Source organism: Elgaria multicarinata, chromosome 1 (assembly GCF_023053635.1).
Source record: "Elgaria multicarinata webbii isolate HBS135686 ecotype San Diego chromosome 1, rElgMul1.1.pri, whole genome shotgun sequence".
Classification (NCBI taxonomy): domain Eukaryota; kingdom Metazoa; phylum Chordata; class Lepidosauria; order Squamata; family Anguidae; genus Elgaria; species Elgaria multicarinata.
The window spans coordinates 105,432,025-105,453,457 of record NC_086171.1 but is presented as its reverse complement, the minus strand read 5'-3'; the positions used below and the strand labels follow the sequence as shown (position 1 = coordinate 105,453,457).

The following is a 21,433-nucleotide window of genomic DNA, read 5'->3' as shown; positions in this document are numbered from 1 at the left end:
CCAGATTCTGGCTGGACATCAGGAAAAACTTCCTGACTGTTAGAGCAGTATGACAATGGAACCAGTTACCTAGGGAGGTTGTGGGCTCTCCCACACTAGAGGCCTTCAAGAGGCAGCTGGACAACCGTCTGTCAGGGATGCTTTAGGGTGGATTCCTGCACTGAGCAGGGGGTTGGACTCGATGGCCTTTTGGGCCCCTCCCAACTCTGCTATTCTATGATTCTATGATTCTAATGTACACTTGATTTGGCAGCCAGCTCTGCAGGAAAGGGCGGGGCCTCCTGCACTCCCCCTTCACGTGACATGAGGTCAATGTCTTCCGTCTCCAATGGGGAGTCTCGCATACACGCCCCTCCCGGTCACGTGAGAGGGGCGCCTACGGCGGAGAGGGCTGAAGCCTGCTTGGGCGGAAGACGGACCCGAAAGAAGACGAGGGGAGGGTCGCGCCTGCGCTGCTGCTGCCGCCTATTGAACTCCCTGTGAAGGGGAAAGAGCCGGGGCTGCCGCCTACTGAGGGGACCAGGCCGTCCAGCCTAGTGGGGGGAAGCTTCGAGCGGAGTCGGCGCGGCGAGGGGCGCCACTCGTCATGTCCATGGAGGACCCCTTCTTTGTGGTGAAAGGGTGGGTGCCCGGCGAAGGAAGGGGGCGGCGTGGCGTGGCGGGGTGGGCTGTCCTAGGCCCAAGACTTGCTGAGGTGGGTTTGGGCTGGACCACCTCAGCCTGCGCGGTCTGACTGAACAGGCTTAGCTGCCTCAGAGCTGCTCTGCGCCTTGCACAGAAGGAGGGGTGGGGGTGCCATTTGGGACCGCAACATCCCGAGGGCTACCTTTCTGGGTGCTTCCCCCACTTTTAAGACAAGACAAGACAAGAACACCTATCAGCGCCCCTGCTGATCCCAGCACATCGAGAAGAACGGGTTAGCATAACCCCTCTCGCTGCGGGGCTGGCTTTCTGCGTGCGAGATGTCATTAAATCTGTGTTTCATTGAAGGTGTGGGGAAACCAATAGAGCTTCTGCTATTGGGCGGTATTTATTTATTTATTTATTTATTTATTTAAGTATTTTTATTATCCTGCCCTTCAGCCAAAAAAAAAGACTTTCAAGGTGGCTTACAAAAATATTTCTTGACAGTCCCTGCCCACAGGCTTACAATCTAAAAAACAAACAGACATTTGACACAAAAGGAAAGAGGACGGGATGGGGAGGGAGGAGGGGGAAATGTAATAAATAAAAATGTAATAAATCAATAAACATTGCAGAAATAGCTCCTGAAGTCTTAAGTAGTGGGTTAGTCCACAGCCTCGTGTTCAGTCACATCATTGGTCTGTCCAATCTGCTGTCTTCCACACTGTTTGGTATAGGAGCTCTGCCCTCAGCCCTGGTAGCTGAGATCCTTAGGAGCATAAGAAGTTATCTTATACTGTCAAGAGTATTTTGTCCATCTATCCCAGGGGTAGGGAACATCAGGCTTGGCGGCCAAATCTGCCCGCCCACCCATCCAGGGTACCCTGGTGGCTCTGCCCCACCGCTTTCTCCCAATCATTGAAAATTGGTGAGTTCCTTTCTTTTCTGTGTGGGAATATAAGAAGAACAGCAATAATAAAAGGACCTCTTCTGAGCAAGAACAGAGTGTGTGTTCTCATCACTGTGCAACTGTACTCTATGCTCTTACAAAATCAAGGAAGCAGTGCTTCCGTTGAGGGAAAGATGGTAAGCCTCACACCCAGGCCCTGGCACCTTTCTCCAAAAGTTAAGTACTGGCATATTATGATTCACTAGCCTTCAGCATCCTTTAACTGCCTTTTAAATTATGATTTAGTGGATGCTAACCATTGCTGCCCATACATTGCTGCTCTTCAATAAAATTATAATCAGCTTTTCCAGGTGGAACATTTCTGTAGTACAGTGAAAGTGTAATTATCCACCTGTTGCACATCCAGGTCTCTTCTTACAATTGTGCTGTAGGGCACCATAATTTCCCCCGTACCGAATGCAAATGTACATTTTGTATCTAGGAAAATTCATTTCCCCCCTCTGCAGCCTCCATATAGTACATTGTTGTTGTTTTTAACCTTTGATAAAAAATATGTGCACAAGGGCAATTTGCTCTGTGAAGTAGGATTTAAGTCATGGTCTGCAAGCATACACCCTCATCTCTGAATATTTTGCTGACTTTGGGTACTTGTGGGTCTAAAGGGTGAAATATGGTTGCTGATTGTTTGAATAAGCCTACAATCAGCTTTCTCATCTCTTGCATTTGGCATTCAGTACACTTTATTCACCTTGGTAAAGATCAGTATGTTTAACTACTCTATCAAGGAGCTGCTGTGGGTTGTGTTGTGTCTGTTTTAGGTGGCCAAGTTTTTAATAATCTTACTTCTTGCTGGTGTGCGTGTGTGATACAGCAAATCACTAGAAAATTAACTTGATATGTAGAGATAATAAAATCTTGCACAAATATCTTGGTTTTGTAAATTTCCTGCAAGCATATTTCTGCTTCTTCAGATCCAACTGTCAAGTAGATGGATAGAAGGCGAAAAGCTGGTTCTATAAAGCAAAATATAAGGACAGAATTATATATTCTTTGAAGGTTTGCAGGTGGTTGCAAAACAGCTCGGGTTTTAAAGATAGAATCTAAAGTCTCTTCCAGCTGAACAGTCCCTGACAAGCTAATGTTCAGAGATGAACGTTAAATGTATAAGAAAATGGAGGAACACATAATTGTTTGTGACAGAAGGAAGTTCATGAATGGGAAACTCCCTTTCTAGTGGAAATGATGTTATAGGAAGTTAAACAGAATGGAAATCTAAATCTGGGCACATCAAGCATTGTTTAGTCATTGCAAAGTGGTGTAGCTAAGGCATGCTTCTTGCAAATTTTTCCAATAGTTTGCCTGTTGATGGTTAGATGTAGGGTATGCCCTCATCAACATATTTTTTGAAATAAAATCATCCAGCGAGAGTCCCCCAATCAACACCCACATACACACCAATGGTAAAGAATTAAACGAATTGGACATGCACACAGAGATCTGTGTACCTATTACTTTATGAGCATGGTGAAGGATTATGTGTGTACATAATCTCCCAGGAATCTTCTTCCAGGCATTTAACAATGCTAAGTTTGTTCTTTAACAGACCCCAGAACTGTTGTTTTTAGGTGGATACTGTTGTTTTTATACTGTTGTTTTTATGTTTCTGATGATTTTTTAAAATTTTGTATACTTTTTTAATGTTTACTGTTTTTAACTTTTGTAAACCGCCCAGAGAGCCTCAGCTATGGGGCGGTATATGAATGTAATAAATAAATAAATAAATAAATAAATAAATGTGAAGAGAATCAGTCTGGAAGAATATATGAACTGGCTTATGGTTCTTCACCCATAAGCCAGCATTTTATAGGTGAAGCTTAAAATAGTTTATATTTGAGTGCAGGCATATAATTTCAAAATGATCACAGGTTGTACGTTGAAGTAGAATCATAGAATAGCAGAGTTGGAAGGGGCCTACAAGGCCATCGAGTCCACCCCCCTGCTCAATGCAGGAATCCACCCTAAAGCATCCCTGACAGGTGGTTGTCCAGCTGCCTCTTGAAGGCCTCTAGTGTGGGAGAGCCCACAATCTCCCTAGGAAACTGAGTCCATTGTCGTACTGCTCTAACAGGAAGTTTTTCCTGATGTCCTGTTGGAATCTGGCTTCCTTTAACTTGAGCCCGTTATTCCGTGTCCTGCACTCTGGGAGGATCGAGAAGAGATCCTGGCCCTCCTCTGTGTGACGACCTTTTAAGTATTTGAATGTCCTCGACATTGATAATAATGAGGTCCTCTATCAAACTTCAATGGTCTAGTTACTTAATGTTTCCTTCCCCTTCACTTCTAGGGAAGTTCAGAAGGCAGTGAACACTGCCCAGGGGCTGTTCCAAAGATGGTCAGAACTCCTGCAAGATCCATCCACAGCTACAAGAGAAGAAATTGACTGGACCACTAATGAGCTAAGGAACAACCTAAGGAGCATTGAGTGGGATCTTGAAGACTTAGATGAAACTATTAATATCCTTTGGATTCTCAGTCCAATAGATACATGAGACTACTTAGTATTTACCCAAAAGATCAGATGATTTTGATACAAAAACAAGTTTTGATATAACTTACATTAAAGTTATCTTTGAGACAAGAAAGTTGGTAACTCTGTCACATTGCAAGTTATCCTTCAAAGAGATCATTTGAATTTGTTCTTCTTTGTTCCTTCCATATGTTCTATAGTTCACACACAGAAAGCATTATTAGAGGCATAGAATTTTAATAGCTCTAACATGCAGTCAGCCAACTGGAAACATCAGAATTGTTCAAATTATAATTCTGAAGTTTTTAATACCAAAAGTTCCAAAGCAGTGTCCAAGAAATAAAATACATAAACAGAAAATAAGGCAAAATACTTAAAGCAGCACAAAAACTTGGACAAATTCTATAGCCTATATAAAGCCTTCTTTCTGTGTGTGTGTGTTTGTAAAAATGGATCATTAAAAAATCCATCCAATTAATAATAGTTATACGTAAGTGGGAGGTACATATCAAATATTGTTTCCTTAACTGGCTCTTTTCAACGCATTGTTGAAGCAAATCCTCGGAAATTCAACCTTGATGCAGCAGAACTGGGTGTAAGAAAAGCCTTCATCACAAGCACACGGCAGGTGGTCAGGGTAAGGCATTTGAGTTTTTTGGTGGCGTTACTACAGTACTGAACAAAGAAATCATGGCTACTTGTTAAGAGTAAAACAGCCTCTAATTCAACATGACATTAAGAGGAAACATGAACGTAGCCCTGAAAACTTAGTGATTGTGAAATGCAGTTTTCCCAAGGACAAGTCAGACAAAAATAGCTTACAGCACTTATCTTTGATTTAATAAAACCTGAGAGTTTGGGCTTTGGAGAAGTACCTTGAACGAAACAGAAATACGGAATCACACACAAAAGCTAAATTTCAGATACAGCTGTACAGCTTGTTCCATGAATGCAATCAGGGCTTTTGACATTTTTTGTAATGGCAACCCCTCACTTCCATCTGCACTTCAGGGGAAAACTAGCAAGAGCCTCAAAAGCAATTTGCAGTTGGGTGTGTGTGTGTGTGTGTGTGTGTGTGTGTGTGTGTGTGAGTGTATGTATGCATATGTGCCAAAATCCTTCTGGTCATAATTAGGTCTCAGGATTGTAGCCTTAAGACTCAAAATACCTGTAAGTAAGAGGCACACAGTAGTGTTTTGTTGGTGTTTAGTTAGCTGCAAAATTACTTTAAAACATTGGCTTTAGCTAAAAAGAGGCACCACTACTATGGTTATAGTCTAAGCATCCCCATTGAATACAGTGGACCTGTTCACGTGTAATGCTAAGCCACTGAGTGTTGGAGCATGCTGGACACCATTTTGAATATGCAAGGGGTGGTGGTAATGTGGTTGTAGCTTGCTATGTGGTGTGAACCCAGCATTGTCAGTTGTTTGAGTGCGTAGACAACCCTCAAATAACTCATAGGTTGTTTTAGTGTTTTAAGCGTCACCAGGGAAGCTAGACTGGCTCTCTCGATGTGCTTTCAGAAGCAGGCAAAAACGTTTTTGTTCCAGCAGGCCTTTGGTAAATAATCTGGACATTCGTGTATGCCTAGGACTTTTAAAATTGTTATGTATTATAAATGTTTTAATATTGAAACATATTTAATTACATTTTAACTTCTGTATATTTCTATTTATAGGTTTTAACTGTATATGTTTTAATTTTGTAAAGCTGCCTTGAGGCCTAGCATTGGGCAAAAGGCAGGATACAATAATTTGAGGGTTGTCTATCCTCTCAAACAATCCATGGCACCAGGTTCGCACAACATGGCAAACTATGGCAACTAGGGACACCTGCGTGCTCCATGCGAAAAGGGCACCCATAGGTGCCTGGCATGACAGGACAGCCCCACAGCTAAATTAACACATGGTGGACTCTCGTGCTGTGTGAACTGGGTCAGTATCTTATTCTAGAGTAAATTAGCTATGCGTGGTCACTTTTGTTTTGGACAGCTTCACTGTCCTCTGAGGAATGGTCTACCTATTGTAGCAGAGCATCAACTAGGGTTGTAAGGTTGCAGCCGAGGGATTTTCTCTGTGCCTTTGAATGTATTGTTGAGTTGACAAAAGAGACTGCAGCTGATTTTCCTGCCCGACTTTCCCACCTGCTGAGCAGCACACCTGGAGTCCTTTATCCAACAGGTGGCTGGGTGGGGGCATAAATACCAGTGTGGGCACTATCAATTCCCAAAGGAATCTAGAAACTCCATTAAGCAGGTATACCAAAAAAAGGTGGATTACTTTATTAATTGCTTTCCACATAGGGTACCACACAGGACAACTGTAGCAATAGGATGCCAGTTACGTTCAGCAGGAAACACTAAAGTTTAGATCGAGATTCAGGCAGTTCAGTTGCAAGAAACTTTTGGGACTAGAATGTGTAAGATTTTCCAAACGCACATCAATGCCAAAGTTTAGTAATTAGTAAAATAACCCACATTTGTTTTGGTTTTTTGTATATCTGCCTAGTGAAGTCTCTGTATTGCTTTGGGAGTTGAGCAGTGCCCTCACGGGTGATATTTATTATTCGCAATGCTCACTGATCAAAGATATACAAGCAACCATACGTTGCGTTCAGGTCTTTTGTATACTTGGTTCTAGCAGGGAAGCTCATTGTTATTGACAGAACAATCCTATACATTTCTACTCGGAAGTAGATCCTGTTGAATTCAGTGAAACTTATTCCCAGTAAATGTGTGTAAGACTATAGCCTTGCTATCTTAAATTTAGCTAGCATTACTACCGTATTTCTTCGATTGTAAGACGCCGTCGATTGTAAGACGCACACTAATTTCAGTACCACCAACAGAAAAAAAGTTTTGATTCTAAGAATAATAATCGCACCCGCGATTCTAGAGATGTTTATATGGGGGGAAAAGTGTGTCTTAGAATCGAAGAAATACGGTAATAGACTTGGTAATATAACTTCATATGCTAAAATAAACGTCCAGGCAAATACCTACTTGTAGACATTGAATTGTTCTCACAAGCTTTATTTTGGGGGGCAGACTCCCATTTTTTTTTTTTTTTTTTTAAAAAAAGAGGCACTGGAGTTTGCCTACCCAATATCACATAAAGTCTTGTCATAGTAAATGGAGCAGATTTTTTAAAAAGCAACCAGAGCAGTATACCTGTCAATTATGCTAACTTTAGAATACAATTTTAATGTTCCTTTTTTAACTAAATAGGATATGAAGGATCAAATGTCAAATACTTCTGTTCAAGCACTGGCTGAAAGGAAAAACCGGCAGGTTAGTATTTTTGCTGGAGTGTTTTCTAACTTGATTGCAGAATTTGTTAGATGCGACTGAGGCATTTGTACTGGGTATTTAGGATTCAAATCAAAGGTGCGGAGCCTCAGGCCCGGGAGCCAAATCAACCTGGTTCTCCAAGGTGATCCTAAAGCAGCCTTCCTCAACCTGGGGCGCTCCAGATGTGTTGGACTACAACTCCCAGAATGCCCCAGCCAGCTGGCTGGGGCATTCTGGGAGATGCAGTCCAACACATCTGGAGCGCCCCAGGTTGAGGAAGGCTGTCCTAAAGGATCTCTTCCCCTGCTCCCACCTCAACCACCATCATTGGAATGTGTGGTGGTGACTCAATTCCATCTTGGATTAAGCTAAATTTGGATTGTTTCCAGTCTGGGTTCTGGCTGGGTTTGGGGACTGAAACTACACTGGTTATTAGACGGGGGAGTGTGTCCCTCTGGGGTGCTTGGTCAGTATGGGACTTGGAGGCACTGTGTTGATGTTTCTGAACTTACCTGGCTGAGCACTCCGAGTAGGTGGTGCTGGGAGACTGCTGCTCAGCCCCATAGCCTCTGCGGACCCAGAGCACTCTATTTTATCCCCAATGCTTTTTAACGTCTACATGAAAGGTCATCCAGAGTTTTTGGGTCAGGTCTCATCACTGTGCTGATGTTACCTGTTATTATCTCTTTGTGTCAACTGATGACAAGGAGGCTGTGGAAGTCCTGAACCCTTGTCTGGACACAGTGATGGACTGAATGTGGGTTAACAAGCTAAGGGCTCAGTCCAGACAAGACAGTTTCTGTTAGTCATCAGAAAATGTTTAAGTTGGAGGTGCAGCCTGTTCTGGCTGGGGTGGAAATTCATCTAGAGGATCAAGTTTGCAGCTTGGGGATACTTCTAGGTCCAGAGTTGTTCCTGGTGTATAAGAAAGCTGCTGTTGCATATGGTGTATAATGCAAGCTGCTGGTGCATACCTCTAAAGCCCTACATTTTGTACTGGAACTTCCTTTAATATTCATTAATGTACATTTTCTTTTAAATTATTTACCTGCTTCATGGAAATTAACAAACGGTCTGCGTAAATGGATTCTCGGCAACCTTTTGACAACTAAAAGACTGATATTGCAACATTGGAAGGATTAACTCTTCCCTCCTATAATGCAACGGATTGGAAACTTTACCATGCTTTCAGTATTTGAATAGGTGGCATATATACAACACCTTCAGTTGGATACGTTTTTGGATATTCAACCAACTTTTATTGAAACACATATATAATTGCTAGGTAGTTGTATGCATTTCATACAAATCCATGTATGTATGTCAAAAATGGAGGGGGGAGAGTTTAAAAAAAATTGGGTGCTCACTGGCACCACGATGGGTACCCATTTGTGGGCGCCATTGGAGGTGCCCACAGGTGTCATGGTGCCCCTGGGAACCACATTGGGAACCCCTGCCCTAAATGGCATGGAGCCAGGATATCTGAAAAACCACCTCCTCCGATATCTTCTTTGGATGCCCTTCTGTGTGGCAGCACCAGGGCTGTGGAACTCTCTCCCACAGGAAGCTTGCTTGCCCCGTCTTTGTTCAGTTTTAAGTGGGCTGTTAAAGCAATTTTGTTCCATATGGCTTTTTAGTATTTTTTTTAAAAAAAATATGCAGCACGTTACATTTTTAAGATTCTCTCCTACTCTTTAATTCTGTGGTTGGTGCGTTTTCAAATTGTTTTTAAAGTTTTGACATTGTTTTCTAATTGTAAGTTGCCTTGGGCACCCTATTTGGGCGAAAGGTGACTCATATATTTTTAAATAAATAAATGCAGGTACTTCTGGGAGAAAGTGGAACTCATAGCTGGAGTTCGGGAGGCGACAAGTATGTCCGCTTGGATCGAGAAATGCAGTCTGCAAATTCACATTTCATTGAGGATCAGCAGGTGCAGCAGCAGGTAAAGTATTTCCTGTGGCCGATCTTACATATCCTGTCTTGGCAATGCAATCATGCTGGCTGGCCAGCCACTAGTATAACAGGGTTTCCAGATGAAGTTTTGCCCCAGGAATGTCATGATCTCCAGGACATTCAGTAAGATTCACAAGCATATAGAACTTGCAAAGTCCCATCTAGGATACAGGGGTGGAGAGGAAAGAGAATGAGGCCTTTGCTAGACCAGTGTTTATCCCGGGGTGAACCCTGGGATCGTCCCTGTGTGTCCAGATCCCGGGATCCCAGGCTCAGGGAGGGATCAACCCTCCCTTGCCCCGGGATAACGGGCACCACTTTTAGCCTGGTATTTTTCACAGTCTCGGGCTGAGCCCGAGACCACAAGCATGTCGCGCCTCTAACAAGCAGTTTTCCCGGCTCCTTGCAATTACTCATGAGGAGCTGGGAGCTGCTGGGGAGCGCTGCGCCCATCGGGGCCAGGGAAGGAGATTGTGGAGGGGGGGAGATCGCGGATGGGTGGAGGGAGATCGCGGACGGGTGGGTTGGGAACATTTTTTTTAAAAAAAAGACCTTACCTTTGTGCAGGAGCACTCCTGCGCATCCAGCCCCTCCTGAAAACAAAAAAATGGCGGGCGTGTGTAGACTAGGGCGAGATCCTGCGATATTTGCATTGCGGGATCTCCCCTGGTCAGGCCAGGATTTACAGGTAGGTCTAGCAAAGGCCTAAGCGACAGTCCTACAATCCTTTAGGTGAAAGGGTGAGGGCTTCACAGGGTGACCATGAGGAAAGTGAGTACTACTCTGTTCCCTTAGTTCTGAGGCCAAGGGTAGCAGAAACCTGGGCGAGCCCCCTACCTTTGAAGGAGTGCGGGAGAGTGGGCAGAGGTGTGATCGTGCATACACACGTTATCACAGCATCCAAATGAAGAACAAAAGGGCATCAGGGGAGACACACCACTTTGGTACCAATAGCATATAGGAAATGAGCCCTTTCTTTCTGGAGTGCCCCAAGATTACAATTCTCGATTCTGACTTTCCTGGGTGCCCAATAGCAGGCTCAGGGCAGAGAATCATATCCAAATAAGGACACTGCATAGCTTTATTAGACCTGTTGCTACTGTCAGCTTTCTGCTAAATTACGGGCAGGCAGCTAGCTGTTCAGAGGCCCAATCCAACTCTAAGCAACTCTTCTAGCATAGCACCTGATCTTTCCCGCCGCTATAATTTCTCTCTTTTAATATGCACCTTAGCCCTTGTCTAAAGGCTATTTAACCCCACCTCCATTTACCATACAGTTCAACTTCTTAAGCAATGCCAGCCAGGCACCTGTTCTTATCCAACAACAAGGCAGCTGACATACTCAGTATAAAACATAATGATTAAAGTGTTTGCATACACAAAAGATGGTGTTTAACTCTGCTAGTACTCTATTGGTAAGAGTTAAATAGATTGTCTTCAGACTTTATATACTTCTTACTACCACCCATCGGTTATTCACACCCAATTCAAGTAATACATGTTATTGAGAGTCTAAACATACCATGCACTAGTGCAAGATTGAAAGAATTCATTCTTCCTTCAGGGCAAACATACACACATAGCTTATGTGAGGTAGGGATACCATTTAGAAAAGCAGTACTTCTGAAGAGGGAATTTAAGACACTAAGCTGTGACCGTGTGTGTGCCTCCTCCCAGTCTTTTATTTTAATGAAAGACCTGTACTTTCCCCCTTAAAGCTAGTCTCTAGATCCTCGTGAAATTAAGATTAGGCGTGTAAGCAGTTGCTGTCACCACTCTGAACTCCCAATTGTAGTTGGATGCAGGATTTTAACTACATTAATCTCTCCCCCCCCCCCTCCTCCTCTCCTTTCTGGGTACCAGTTAATCATTGAACAGCAAGATGAACAGTTGGAGCTGGTCTCTGGCAGCATTGGGGTATTAAAGAACATGTCCCAGCGCATTGGAGGGGAGTTGGATGAACAAGCAGTGTGAGTAGATTAAACAGATTTTTGTCACTGTATGTACAATAAACTTGTTCTAATAGCCTAGCAGTGGCATTGAATTCTTGATTGACTTCATGCCTTGCTTGTAGGCTTCTCTGAGGGATATGAATGGCCACTGCTGGAAACAAAGTACTGGGTTAGATGGACCTCCAGTCTGATCCTTCAGGGCTCCTTGGCTAGCACCAAAAGCAAAGTAGTTTTGTTCTGCCGGTGAGAGGGGGAAACTAAAAATAACTCCCCCACACCAACTCCCAAAATAGCTCGCCTGCCTTATCTTGACAGAAGCCCTTCAGATTGTTTGGTATGAACTGAGAATTCTGGATATTTACTTTCCTGTGCTGCAGTAGGGATGGATAAGTTATGATTATTGAATTGATAAAGCAATTATAGTTCTATGTACTCATACTAAACTAAAAAGGCAAAGTCATCGTGGCTTGTGCTGCATCTTTAAAAGCAGCTTTTCATTAAAATAGCGAAGGTTTGAACAAATGTGTTCATTTTGGAAGCTTCCCGGTTGTAACTAGTGGGATAAAAAATAGTAAACGTGAGGATTTAAAAACTAGGGTGTTAACGAACTCTCTTGTCCATTTACAAATAAACTATTCAGCTTATGGAGATATTGTTGTTTCTCAGAAATTAATTCTAGTAAGTAGTATAATTGCTTCTTAAGGGGTTTCCAGGATCCATTATTGTAATTCCTGTATAGGTGTGCACTTCTGCAACACTTACTCTGATCTAAATTTCTTTCCCATGTGACTGAGCAGTATATCTCCAATGAATGGGGCACATGGAAAAGGACCTTAGAGTGTTATCAGATTGGTATGAGAGAAGGTGCTCCTTTGGGTATTTGGATTGAAAGCTATTTTGGGGTTCTCTGCAGCTCCAGTCAGGTGTGTGTTTGGTTTTTACGTGTTAGATGTTTCGAGTGACTTCCATGTCCTATCGACTGTCTTTTCTTCCCGTGTTAACTTTCAAGGTTAGTCTAAGTTTCAAAGCTTAGTTCATAGCTTAATCGGATACTCTTCCCTCTTTCTTCCTGTGGCTCCAGCATGTTGGATGACTTCTCTCATGAGCTGGACAGCACTCAGTCACGACTAGATAACGTTATGAAAAAGCTTGCAAAAGTGTCCCATATGACCAGTGGTAAGTAGCCTAGAATCTAAAGGAAATGTGTAACAGAATGTTGTGCCTTCTGTCTTTGCAGGGGGCTGAAATAGGATATTGCCTCTCCTGACTAGCAGGAAGCATCTGAGCATAGGAATAGATCTTCCACCTCCTCTGCTGGTGCCATCCCAGACCAGAAGAGTGGAGCACTGAGGCAACTAGTGTTTGCCTGAGCTGCTTGGGAGGCAGCAGTGCAGCACTGTAGTTAGAGGAAACGCTACTCACAAAAGTCAAATAGGATCATTTTAGTTCATGCAGTGGAGAGATTATTTGTTTCTGGCAAGGTATTTATGTGCTCCCTCAGTCTGTGCTTAAAGATGCTCAGGAAATGTGGCTACCTGAGATTTCACAACAGCTTGAATGAAGAATGTGCCTGGCATTAGAAACCTATTCGTAAACCGCCCAGAGAGCTTCGGCTATTGGGCGGTATAGAAATGCAATAAATAAATAAATAAATAAATAAATGCCAACCTTACGCAATATAGCTCCCTAGGATCACAGAAGTTCCTTATCTTGCTCACATTGCTCTGAATTGCCCATCCCTGCTGTTCTAAAGCTTCTCATACCTTTCTGTCATCCCCTGTGTTTGAGATCTCCACTGGCTACATATCCAGAAGTAAACTTCAGAAGTATATGAGCAGCTTCTGAGGTTTCTGACTGCTTCTTGGATTGTGGGCTTAAATAGCGGTCTGTGTACCCAGGTACAATTAAGGCAGCTATACAAACTAGATGTCACCCTGTTGATATGGAAGCATTGTTTTAAAGTAACCATGACTGGGGAAGGCAATGGCAAACCACCCCGCTACAAAGTGCGCCAAGAAAACGTCAGCGAAAGCAGGCGTCCCTCTGGGAGTCAGTAATGACTCAAGGGCTTGCACGAGAGGTTCCTTTCCTCCTTTCCTTTCTAAGGGCACCAGCACATCTTCTTCAAATTTTCATCACACACATTTTTCCAAGGTTCTCCATTCATTCTTCTTGTTGAAGGATATTGAGAATTCCAGCTCAGTTGCCATTACCCAGGCCCTCCTGGGGATCATCTTCCAGCAGAGTGGGAGGAAAGGATGTATTTTTCTCTGAAGAGATGCTGTAGACCGGTCGCTTTCAAATTGTATTCCAGAGAAATCTCAAGTTCCTTGGAGGCTCATCAATGAGAATAAATCATTCATGCCCCAAATGCAGCTTTGCTACAGCTTTGTGGAGTGGAGGCAGAGGGGATTTCTGGAAGTGTTCCAGGGCAGCCTCGCACTGCACTGGGGTGCTGGTGAGACTGTGTGAACTCTGTGCACCCTAGAACATGGCTCAAAATCCCCTGTCACACACCAAGGCTCCAAAGCATTCCTTGAAGTAGAATCAGCCGCACTGAGTCCCAAAGACTCAATGCCCAGGGAGTCACGGACGCTATCCCAAGAGACATATTTTTGGTGGCGCACTCATGTTCCGTGCCACATTAATTCTTTTGAATTGTTCCAGATGTTGCCATTTCAGAAAAGGCGTCCATTAATGCCATGCCCTCTCCCCCTGCTGGCTTTTCTGGCCTTAGTGAGGATCCTAGCACCGTACTACGTGGAAGGAGCTTCTTTCTTCAGCCTTCCTGGGAAGCAAAGGACTAACCCGTACATGTTCTTTTGCAGATCGGCGCCAGTGGTGTGCAATTATCATTCTCTTTGTTATCCTGCTGGTGGTGCTAATCCTGTTTTTTGTGGTGTGACAGATTTGGGCTCAGATACTTTTCCTAGCTCCCTTCTCGATGAAATCTCAGATACTGTTTCTGTCCACCAGAGAGAATTCCCATCATAGAAAACCTGTTACGCTCTTCTGTGGATGGACGTCGGGGGCATGATTCTGTCTTTCATGGTTCTTCTGCCCATAACCCTCACCAACTCGCCTGAGGAAAAAATGGAAGACTAACAAGTACCCAAACTCTGCTATCACAGGAAGCAGTTCCTGTAAGTTTTGTTTTTCTGTGCTGCTCTGTAAAGACAGGTGGTTCAGAGTGGGAGAGACCATTGCCTGGTCACATTTCCATCCTATTGTAGGTGTGAACCATTTTCAGGAAGCACTCCAGATGCCGTTCTTCTCCTTGTCAAAACCAGACTCTTGGCGTTGTCAGAAACCAGCATACACACACGTGTGTGTGTGTGTGTGCAGACCACAAAGCGCACACCCCTTGCGTGAAAGAATTCCTTTGCCGGCAGGATTCTTTTCACAAGCCAGCAGCCCTGCCTGGCGAAGAACTGTAGGGGTCTTAAAAGGGGTGGAGGAAGGGGCCAACCAAAACCGCCACTACATTTTCACTTCGGGCATTTCAGTTTTCCTTCAGAACAGGAGCGCGCAATTGAACCGTCAAGGAGAAATAGCTGCATGCCCAACTATTGAAATGCTAAATAACTACACAGGACAGTGCACACTCAGACCTTTAAAACACAGAAACATGGAATGGGGAGAGCTTGAGCCTGTGCGTGTTGAAACAAAAATGAATGTGAGTCTTGGCACGTCTTGGAAGTCGGGACTCTTGCAAATGCAGCCACAGCAAGTCCTGTGCCTGCCTGGATCCTGGGCCGGCAGTATTGATCTCTGCTTCCATTTAGCGAGGCACATCTGGCTCTAGCAGGCTAGTGCAAACCATGAGCAAAACCTACTGTTATGTGTCCGAACTGTAACTAGGGCAGTGCTTGTCCCAACTTAGGCAGCTATAGTTTGACTCTAATTTTCAGACCTTTAACCTCAGTTTCACTGCACTGCAAAGTAGGAAACTAACTAAAATCTTGCCTGCTTTTGTGTGTGTGTGAGATATTTTGGGCTTTGAAAGCCTTACCCATAGGGGGCTCGTTCCTCCATTTCTGCTGCTTTTTCATTAACGGCTGTTTCTGTTTGGTGACCGTCAGACCTAACATTTAATGGCAGTTAAGGGGGAAATGGTTTTCGCTCAGAGAGGGCCTCATTCTGTCCTGTGTGTATACTCGTGCACATTAAAGAAGGATATACCTCACTAGATGCACTAGTATACATAGGATGTTAAAAGCTGTACTGTCCCTTTTAAAGTTTTAGAAACTTTAAAACTGGGACAAAACAAAGTATGGTCAGAAAAGCCTATGGAAGAAGCTAGTCATTCATCATCATTCCAATCCTGTGATAATTTAGCCACTGTAGTTTTGATCTTTTAAGCCTAATTTTGTCACTTTGATAGTGTAGTGGTATTACACTATCAAAAATACAAGCAGGATTTAAAAATACAAGCTCCAGGCAACCTCTGAGGCCCATTAAAGGTGTGAAAGAAATCTCCTTTTAGTCATAGAGGTGGTTGCTTAAACCAGCCCCTCTCAAAAAGAAGATATTACCTCCCATGGTCGATCTGTTAGCAGTATTGCAGCTAGCTAATTTAGACTCTGGACAACGTGTGTGTGTGTGTGTGTGTGTGTGTGTGTGTGTGTGAGAGAGAGAGAGAGAGAGAGAGAGAGGTGTATTGCTTTACTGACTTCAAAACATGGTGAGCCAGCCCTGCTGTATTTGAGAGTCCCTTCTGCTTATTCTGCTGAGTGGAGCCCTGGACTTCTGCCCCAAAGTCCTGTCCTGACAGCACCACTCCCCATTTGGGACTCCTTTTCCTTTGAGCACCCCCAAACTGCAGCAGCTGCCAGGCCTAGCAGTCATGCCTAATGCCAACAGCACACTTTTACATGCACACAGTGGAATCTGAGCTACAATCTCCTACTACCACTGAGATTCACATCTGGCCATATCTCCCTCATGACCTGCACAAGATCCGAAATGCTTAGAGATGTATATATAGGTGCTCTACTGCCTGTTTCTTGCCCTCATCCTTCACAATTCAGGCTGGCAAGAGGGCCTTGAGGAGGTTGAAAAGGGGATTTGGTTTGTTTGCGGTTTTACTAGTGATATGTTTTCTGTTTTTGCAAGACACTTTAATGTGGGAATAATTTCAACATTGTTTTTGCAAAACTGACATTTGGTGGGGATATCTGGAAACTAGAGCAAGGTTCCCAAACGTTTATACCAGATCTTGAGCTGGGGAGGGCTTTCATTCCTGGCACTACGTACTCATAAGAAGAGCCCTGCTGGATCAGACCAAGGGTCCATCTAGTCCAGCACTCTGTTCACACAGTGGCCCACCAGCTGTCAACCAGGGACCCACAAGCAGGACATGGTGCAACAGCACCCTCCCGCCCACGTTCCCCAGGAACTGGTGCACACAGGCTTACTGCCTCGAATACTGGAGATAGCACACAACCATCAGGGCTAGTAGCCATGGATAGCCTTCGCCTCCAGGAATTTATCCAACCCCCTTTTAAAGCCATCCAGATTGGTGGCCATCACTACATCGTGTGGTAGTGAGTTCCATAATTTAACTATGTGCTGTGTGAAGAAGTACTTCCTTTTACATGTCCTGGATCTCCCACCAATGTTTCTACATCCTACTGGGTGTAGTCTGCTTGCACTGCTGAGATCAGTTTAGGTCCCCTGCTTTTCATCTCTGGTTGAAGCTGCTGGTGCACAGGCATGTGAAGAAGCCAGGCAGCTGCCATTTCCTCCCAAATACACATCTCTTCCTTCCCCTTCTATGGGCGTTGTTGTTGTTGTTACATAGGTTAGCCTTAGGCTAAGGGACTCTGAACTCTCTTCAGTTCTGATTAGTTTACACATTCACTGAGGGAATCGGAAGCTGAAGGAGTCAAACCTTGACACAGCCTCACCTAATTTCAGCCAGAAGAGTGATCTGATTGAAATTAGCAGAGTAGTTAACCTCTGTTGGGTGGCGCTTACACTTCTGTGTAGACTAGAAATACTGATGTGTGAATGACCTGAGATAGGTCGAAAAGGGATGTGGCTGAAACAGCCAGCACTTCCACCTTTGAATAGGCAAGAGGGGTTTAGGTTCTTTGAAAGCTTAGTGGGGTTCTTCAGTAAGGATGGAAGAACCAGCTATTTTTGAGCTTGCCTAAAATCCCCCAAAATAATTTTGAATCTAGTTTCAGCTTGCTCACGGTTTAGTTTTTGACCTGTTTTTCAGCTCATTCAAATGAGAAAAGTGCACATATCTATGCTTATTTTTCAAAAGTGTGCCCTTTTTCTCCATTGACTAAAGTGTAAAAATGTGTATTTGTTTTGTTTTTTAAAAAAAATAGACATTTCAAAGTGCACATCTCTACAAAATATACTTTTTCCAAATGTGATTGCAAATTTGAGAATTTGCAACCATTTCTTGAAAAGAAGTGCTCCTGTTCATGTTTGGGACTGGTCTGCATGATTTCGGAACAGAAATGAAATTTCTGGCACAGCTCTGCTCTTTAGCTGAAATTAAATGACCCACGTAAGTGAGAGAGTGAGAGCGAGGCTCATCGTCACTTCTGATCTCCCCCAAAACACGTGGCCACAGGAGCAGGGAGAGTGGTCTAAGGGAGCCGAAATTCATGCAGCCAGCAGGAAAGGACAGCTGGCCGGGCCAGCGCATCACCTGCCCTGGTAGCTGCCTTCGCACTTCAGCAGTGTGCTGGGGCTTCCGGGCAGATGTGGAGAGGTTCCTCACTACATGATTCCATATGGGAAGGGAAACCCTAAAGGTGGAACTTTTGAACACAACTACTTTACTGGGTCACCAAGCTGTTCTCTCCTCCACCCTCCTTCCCTTTTCATCTCTTCCATGATGGGGAGGACAGGTACCTCACCCCAACTGTTCCCATGTTCTAGAAAATCTGCATTGTACACAACACCCCTAAACACGAATAGTTGAAAGACTGGATGTTCTCTGCTCTTTGGTTTTTCCAAGGGTATCTTCCTATCCATTTCTTACAGATGTTTCAGCCTGCATTTTAAAAGCTTGCTCATTAGTGAGAATTGAGCCTTGTTCTTGTATTTTAGCGTTTGTGGCATACATCCTCTTTAAGGGCATTTTTAACATTTTAAAAAAACAAAAACCTGGGGTGTTGTTTTGTTTTTGTTTCTAAGTGGACTGCCTACACTCCACCTGCTTCATAAGAGATTCATACTGTAATGGTCTTTCATACCGTAACGGTTCTTGACTGTGCCCCTTAAAGTGAATTATGTAGTTTACCCCTTAAATCCTGCTTGTATTTAATACCACCCCCCCTTGCCAAAGAGGGTAAGTATTGAACTAACAAAAGTCTCTGTGGCTCTGAATGTCCCCCCTTTGAATGGGGCTGGCTTCTCAGCACTGCTGTAACAAAGGAGACTTTTGTATGTGTGGACAATTCTGCTGTGGCTGCCTCTTCAGAACAGGCAACGCTTTTGTTTTGAACTAAATTCCATGAAACAGCTAATTTTAGACGTGAGGTTAGAAGACTTTTGAGACTTGCTTTCAAAAACAAAAAGATGCCTCTTGGGCTCACCCCTGCGGAGGAAGGACAAAGCTGCACCGGTCCAGGTGTTTCCAGCAGAGCACAAGAGTTGGCTGTCCACTCCAAAAAGATGACAGATTATACTGACCCATCCTCTTCCACAAGAACTGCTTGCTTTTATTTCCTCCTGCATTTTGTACGTGCCTTAATGAGACTTTTAACTGTATGACTAATGGGATGGATGTCGCAACATGATTACAGCGAAGGTGTTTTAGAAAGAGGAGGCTATTTGTAAACTCTAGGCCACGCTGCATAAGTATGCTAAGCACTAGTGGGCTGTGAGTGACAATGAAATTGTTCCAGGCTCCTGTGAGATTCTGAGCAGGCTTCCTTGCTCTCAGCCTCTGCCAAGGGTAAGTGATTTTGCTGGAACTCTGCCCTGGGAGTGACTGGATCATTCAAGCACACTCACTGCAGAGCTGTGCCACATTTACTTGTCCTTGGGGGAGGTTGCTTGCTGCATCTCTGCGAGAGTAACTGGTCTGGACACACCTTTCATTGAGAAAGGCATATGAGTATCCTCTGGCTGTAATTCAGAAAAAATACATTCCTCGGGTGTTAACACTTTGATACCTGTGATGCTTTAGGTTTCTGTCAGGACATATAATTTAGGGACATTCCAGTCGATCTGACAAACTCCTTCACACAGACCTTCCTGATATGCTTAGGCATAGCCAGTGTATTGCGTGCAACCACACGTGGCGGTAGATGGACAGCTGCCTGCTTGACTTCTTGTTGTTTAATGACGTTACCCATTTTCATTTAAGACAGTGCTCCATTGTTCCATTATTTTATGTGTGTCAAGGAACTCTAGCAGCCATAGGGGCTATGTGCTAACAGCGATAGCAGGCAGCAGCTGCTAGTTCTTGTGTGCGAGGCCCGTAGCTTGTCTCCTTGATTGCAGGAGAGCAAACATGTCCAACTATACAGACCTGTGTTCATGGCTCTCCCACACTAGAGGCCTTCAAGAGGCAGCTGGACAGCCATCCGTCAGGGATGCTTTAGGGTGGATTCCTGCATTGAGCAGGGGGTTGGACTCGATGGCCTTGTAGGCCCCCTCCAAATCTACTATTCCATGATTCTATGATCATACAAGCTGAAAACATGTCGAATGCTGCTTAAGCCAAATCACCTCTTTTCTTTCCACTATTCTGGCTTGAGTTAGCATTCTCCTTTTCATTAAGCCCTTTTAAAATGCCACAAAAGAAGAGCAGAGTTAAATTCACACTCAACTGAATTCAGTGAAAGTTGTCCAGATGCCAGGAACAGTGAGGGTGTGTGGGGAGAGAATTCTTTTTCTCTCACGCAGCATGTTCTAGGTGCCGCTCTACCCATGTGGAGCTAACAAACAGGGCGGCATAGGGCAAAGGATCTTGTGCCGCTTAAAAGGAGGTGGGGGCGATACCGTGGAGAAGCCGTGCTAAAAGTGTGAACTGCAAGTAGGGGCGACTCCAGTTGAAATCTCCCCTCAAGCCATGAATCTGTACAGTGGCCTTAGGCGAGCCACCCTCTCAATCTCAGTCTGCTCTTTCGAGGCTGAAAGAAAAGAACTATTTTTCTGAATCGCTCATGCCCCCAACTACCACACACATCAGCCTGATCTATATATCTAAAGTTCTGTGTTAAAAAATGCAAATCAGCCTTTGGAGGCTCAACCCTTCCTTTCCCCCCTCCCCTCGGGAAGGACGCTCACTATTTCTAAACACGTAGGAAGTGGTATTTTAATCTATTCCCCGCATAGGTTTGCTAGGAGTGGATCATTTGGGCATTAATATACCATTTCATTTACCCATTATATGGCAAGTTAATGTAGTGCTGTTAAGGTCTAGCTCATGTATCACTCAGGCTAATTAACCTCCTTTGGACCTGCTATACAAGAGGAGGAACAACCACAGTGGAAAAATATTTGCCATTTTGCTTGTGCATGCAAGCGAAATTGAAGGGGGCAGTCCCCTTCTTTTGGAAAGAGGGCAGTCGGAGCTTTGTAAAGCACCATTTACGTGATACATCATCATCATAAATTTTGTCAGTTACCTGTCCACACCACTTGAATATCAGGCTCTGAACTGCTGCGCAGCAAATTCAAACAAAGCAGAACAAACAACTTCAGATAGTTTTTTAAATGCTCTGTGGAGATAATCTAGCCAACATTTCCAGTGGGAAAAATTGGAAATCTGGGTCTGAGTTAACACAAAAGGATTGCAGCATAGATCCTTGGGTGAAAACATACAGGCATTGAGTGGGGATGAATTTAACCGTTGCAACTAAAATAAATAGTGCAATTCTGAAAAGATGTCAACTGCTGTTTCCTGTTCTTGCTGTAGAATCATGGTTGTATTCAGAAAAGGCTCTTGCGACAGTATTAAAAATGGAGATGGATTTACCACTTGTGGAGTTTGGGTTGCATTTGAACTGGTGGGAGTTTTGTAGCTATTGGGAAAGTTTGAGGAAAAAATGGCTTTGATTCATTTTATTCCACTTCCAAGCACTTAAGGGAACAGACACCAAGCATTGATACTACCTTAACTGATCCAACTCCTGGGGACATTTAGAGACCAAATCCTTTGGGTGTCACAACAAGTTGTAGCTCCTTGCCACACA

General features: G+C 44.0%; 1 protein-coding gene across 3 annotated transcripts in view; it reads left to right on the top strand.

The window, feature by feature from the left end:
* The first annotated feature begins 513 nt into the window (after window positions 1–513).
* Window positions 514–21,433, top strand: part of STX6 (syntaxin 6) — a 590,646-nt gene continuing 569,726 nt past the window's right edge. The window contains exons 1-8 of one of the 3 annotated variants that reach the window (XR_010025843.1): window positions 515–621; window positions 3,879–4,048; window positions 4,604–4,698; window positions 7,291–7,353; window positions 9,176–9,298; window positions 11,173–11,279; window positions 12,343–12,437; window positions 14,090–15,237. Coding sequence is in view for 2 of the 3 variants with exons in the window: in XM_063134479.1 (XP_062990549.1) it covers window positions 587–621; window positions 3,879–4,048; window positions 4,604–4,698; window positions 7,291–7,353; window positions 9,176–9,298; window positions 11,173–11,279; window positions 12,343–12,437; window positions 14,090–14,166 (765 nt within the window). In the remaining variant the exon portion in view is untranslated. Of the gene's footprint in view, window positions 622–3,878; window positions 4,049–4,603; window positions 4,699–7,290; window positions 7,354–9,175; window positions 9,299–11,172; window positions 11,280–12,342; window positions 12,438–14,089; window positions 21,216–21,433 lie in introns of those variants that run through there. The other 2 variants (XM_063134479.1, XM_063134489.1) reach the window with 2 other exon arrangements.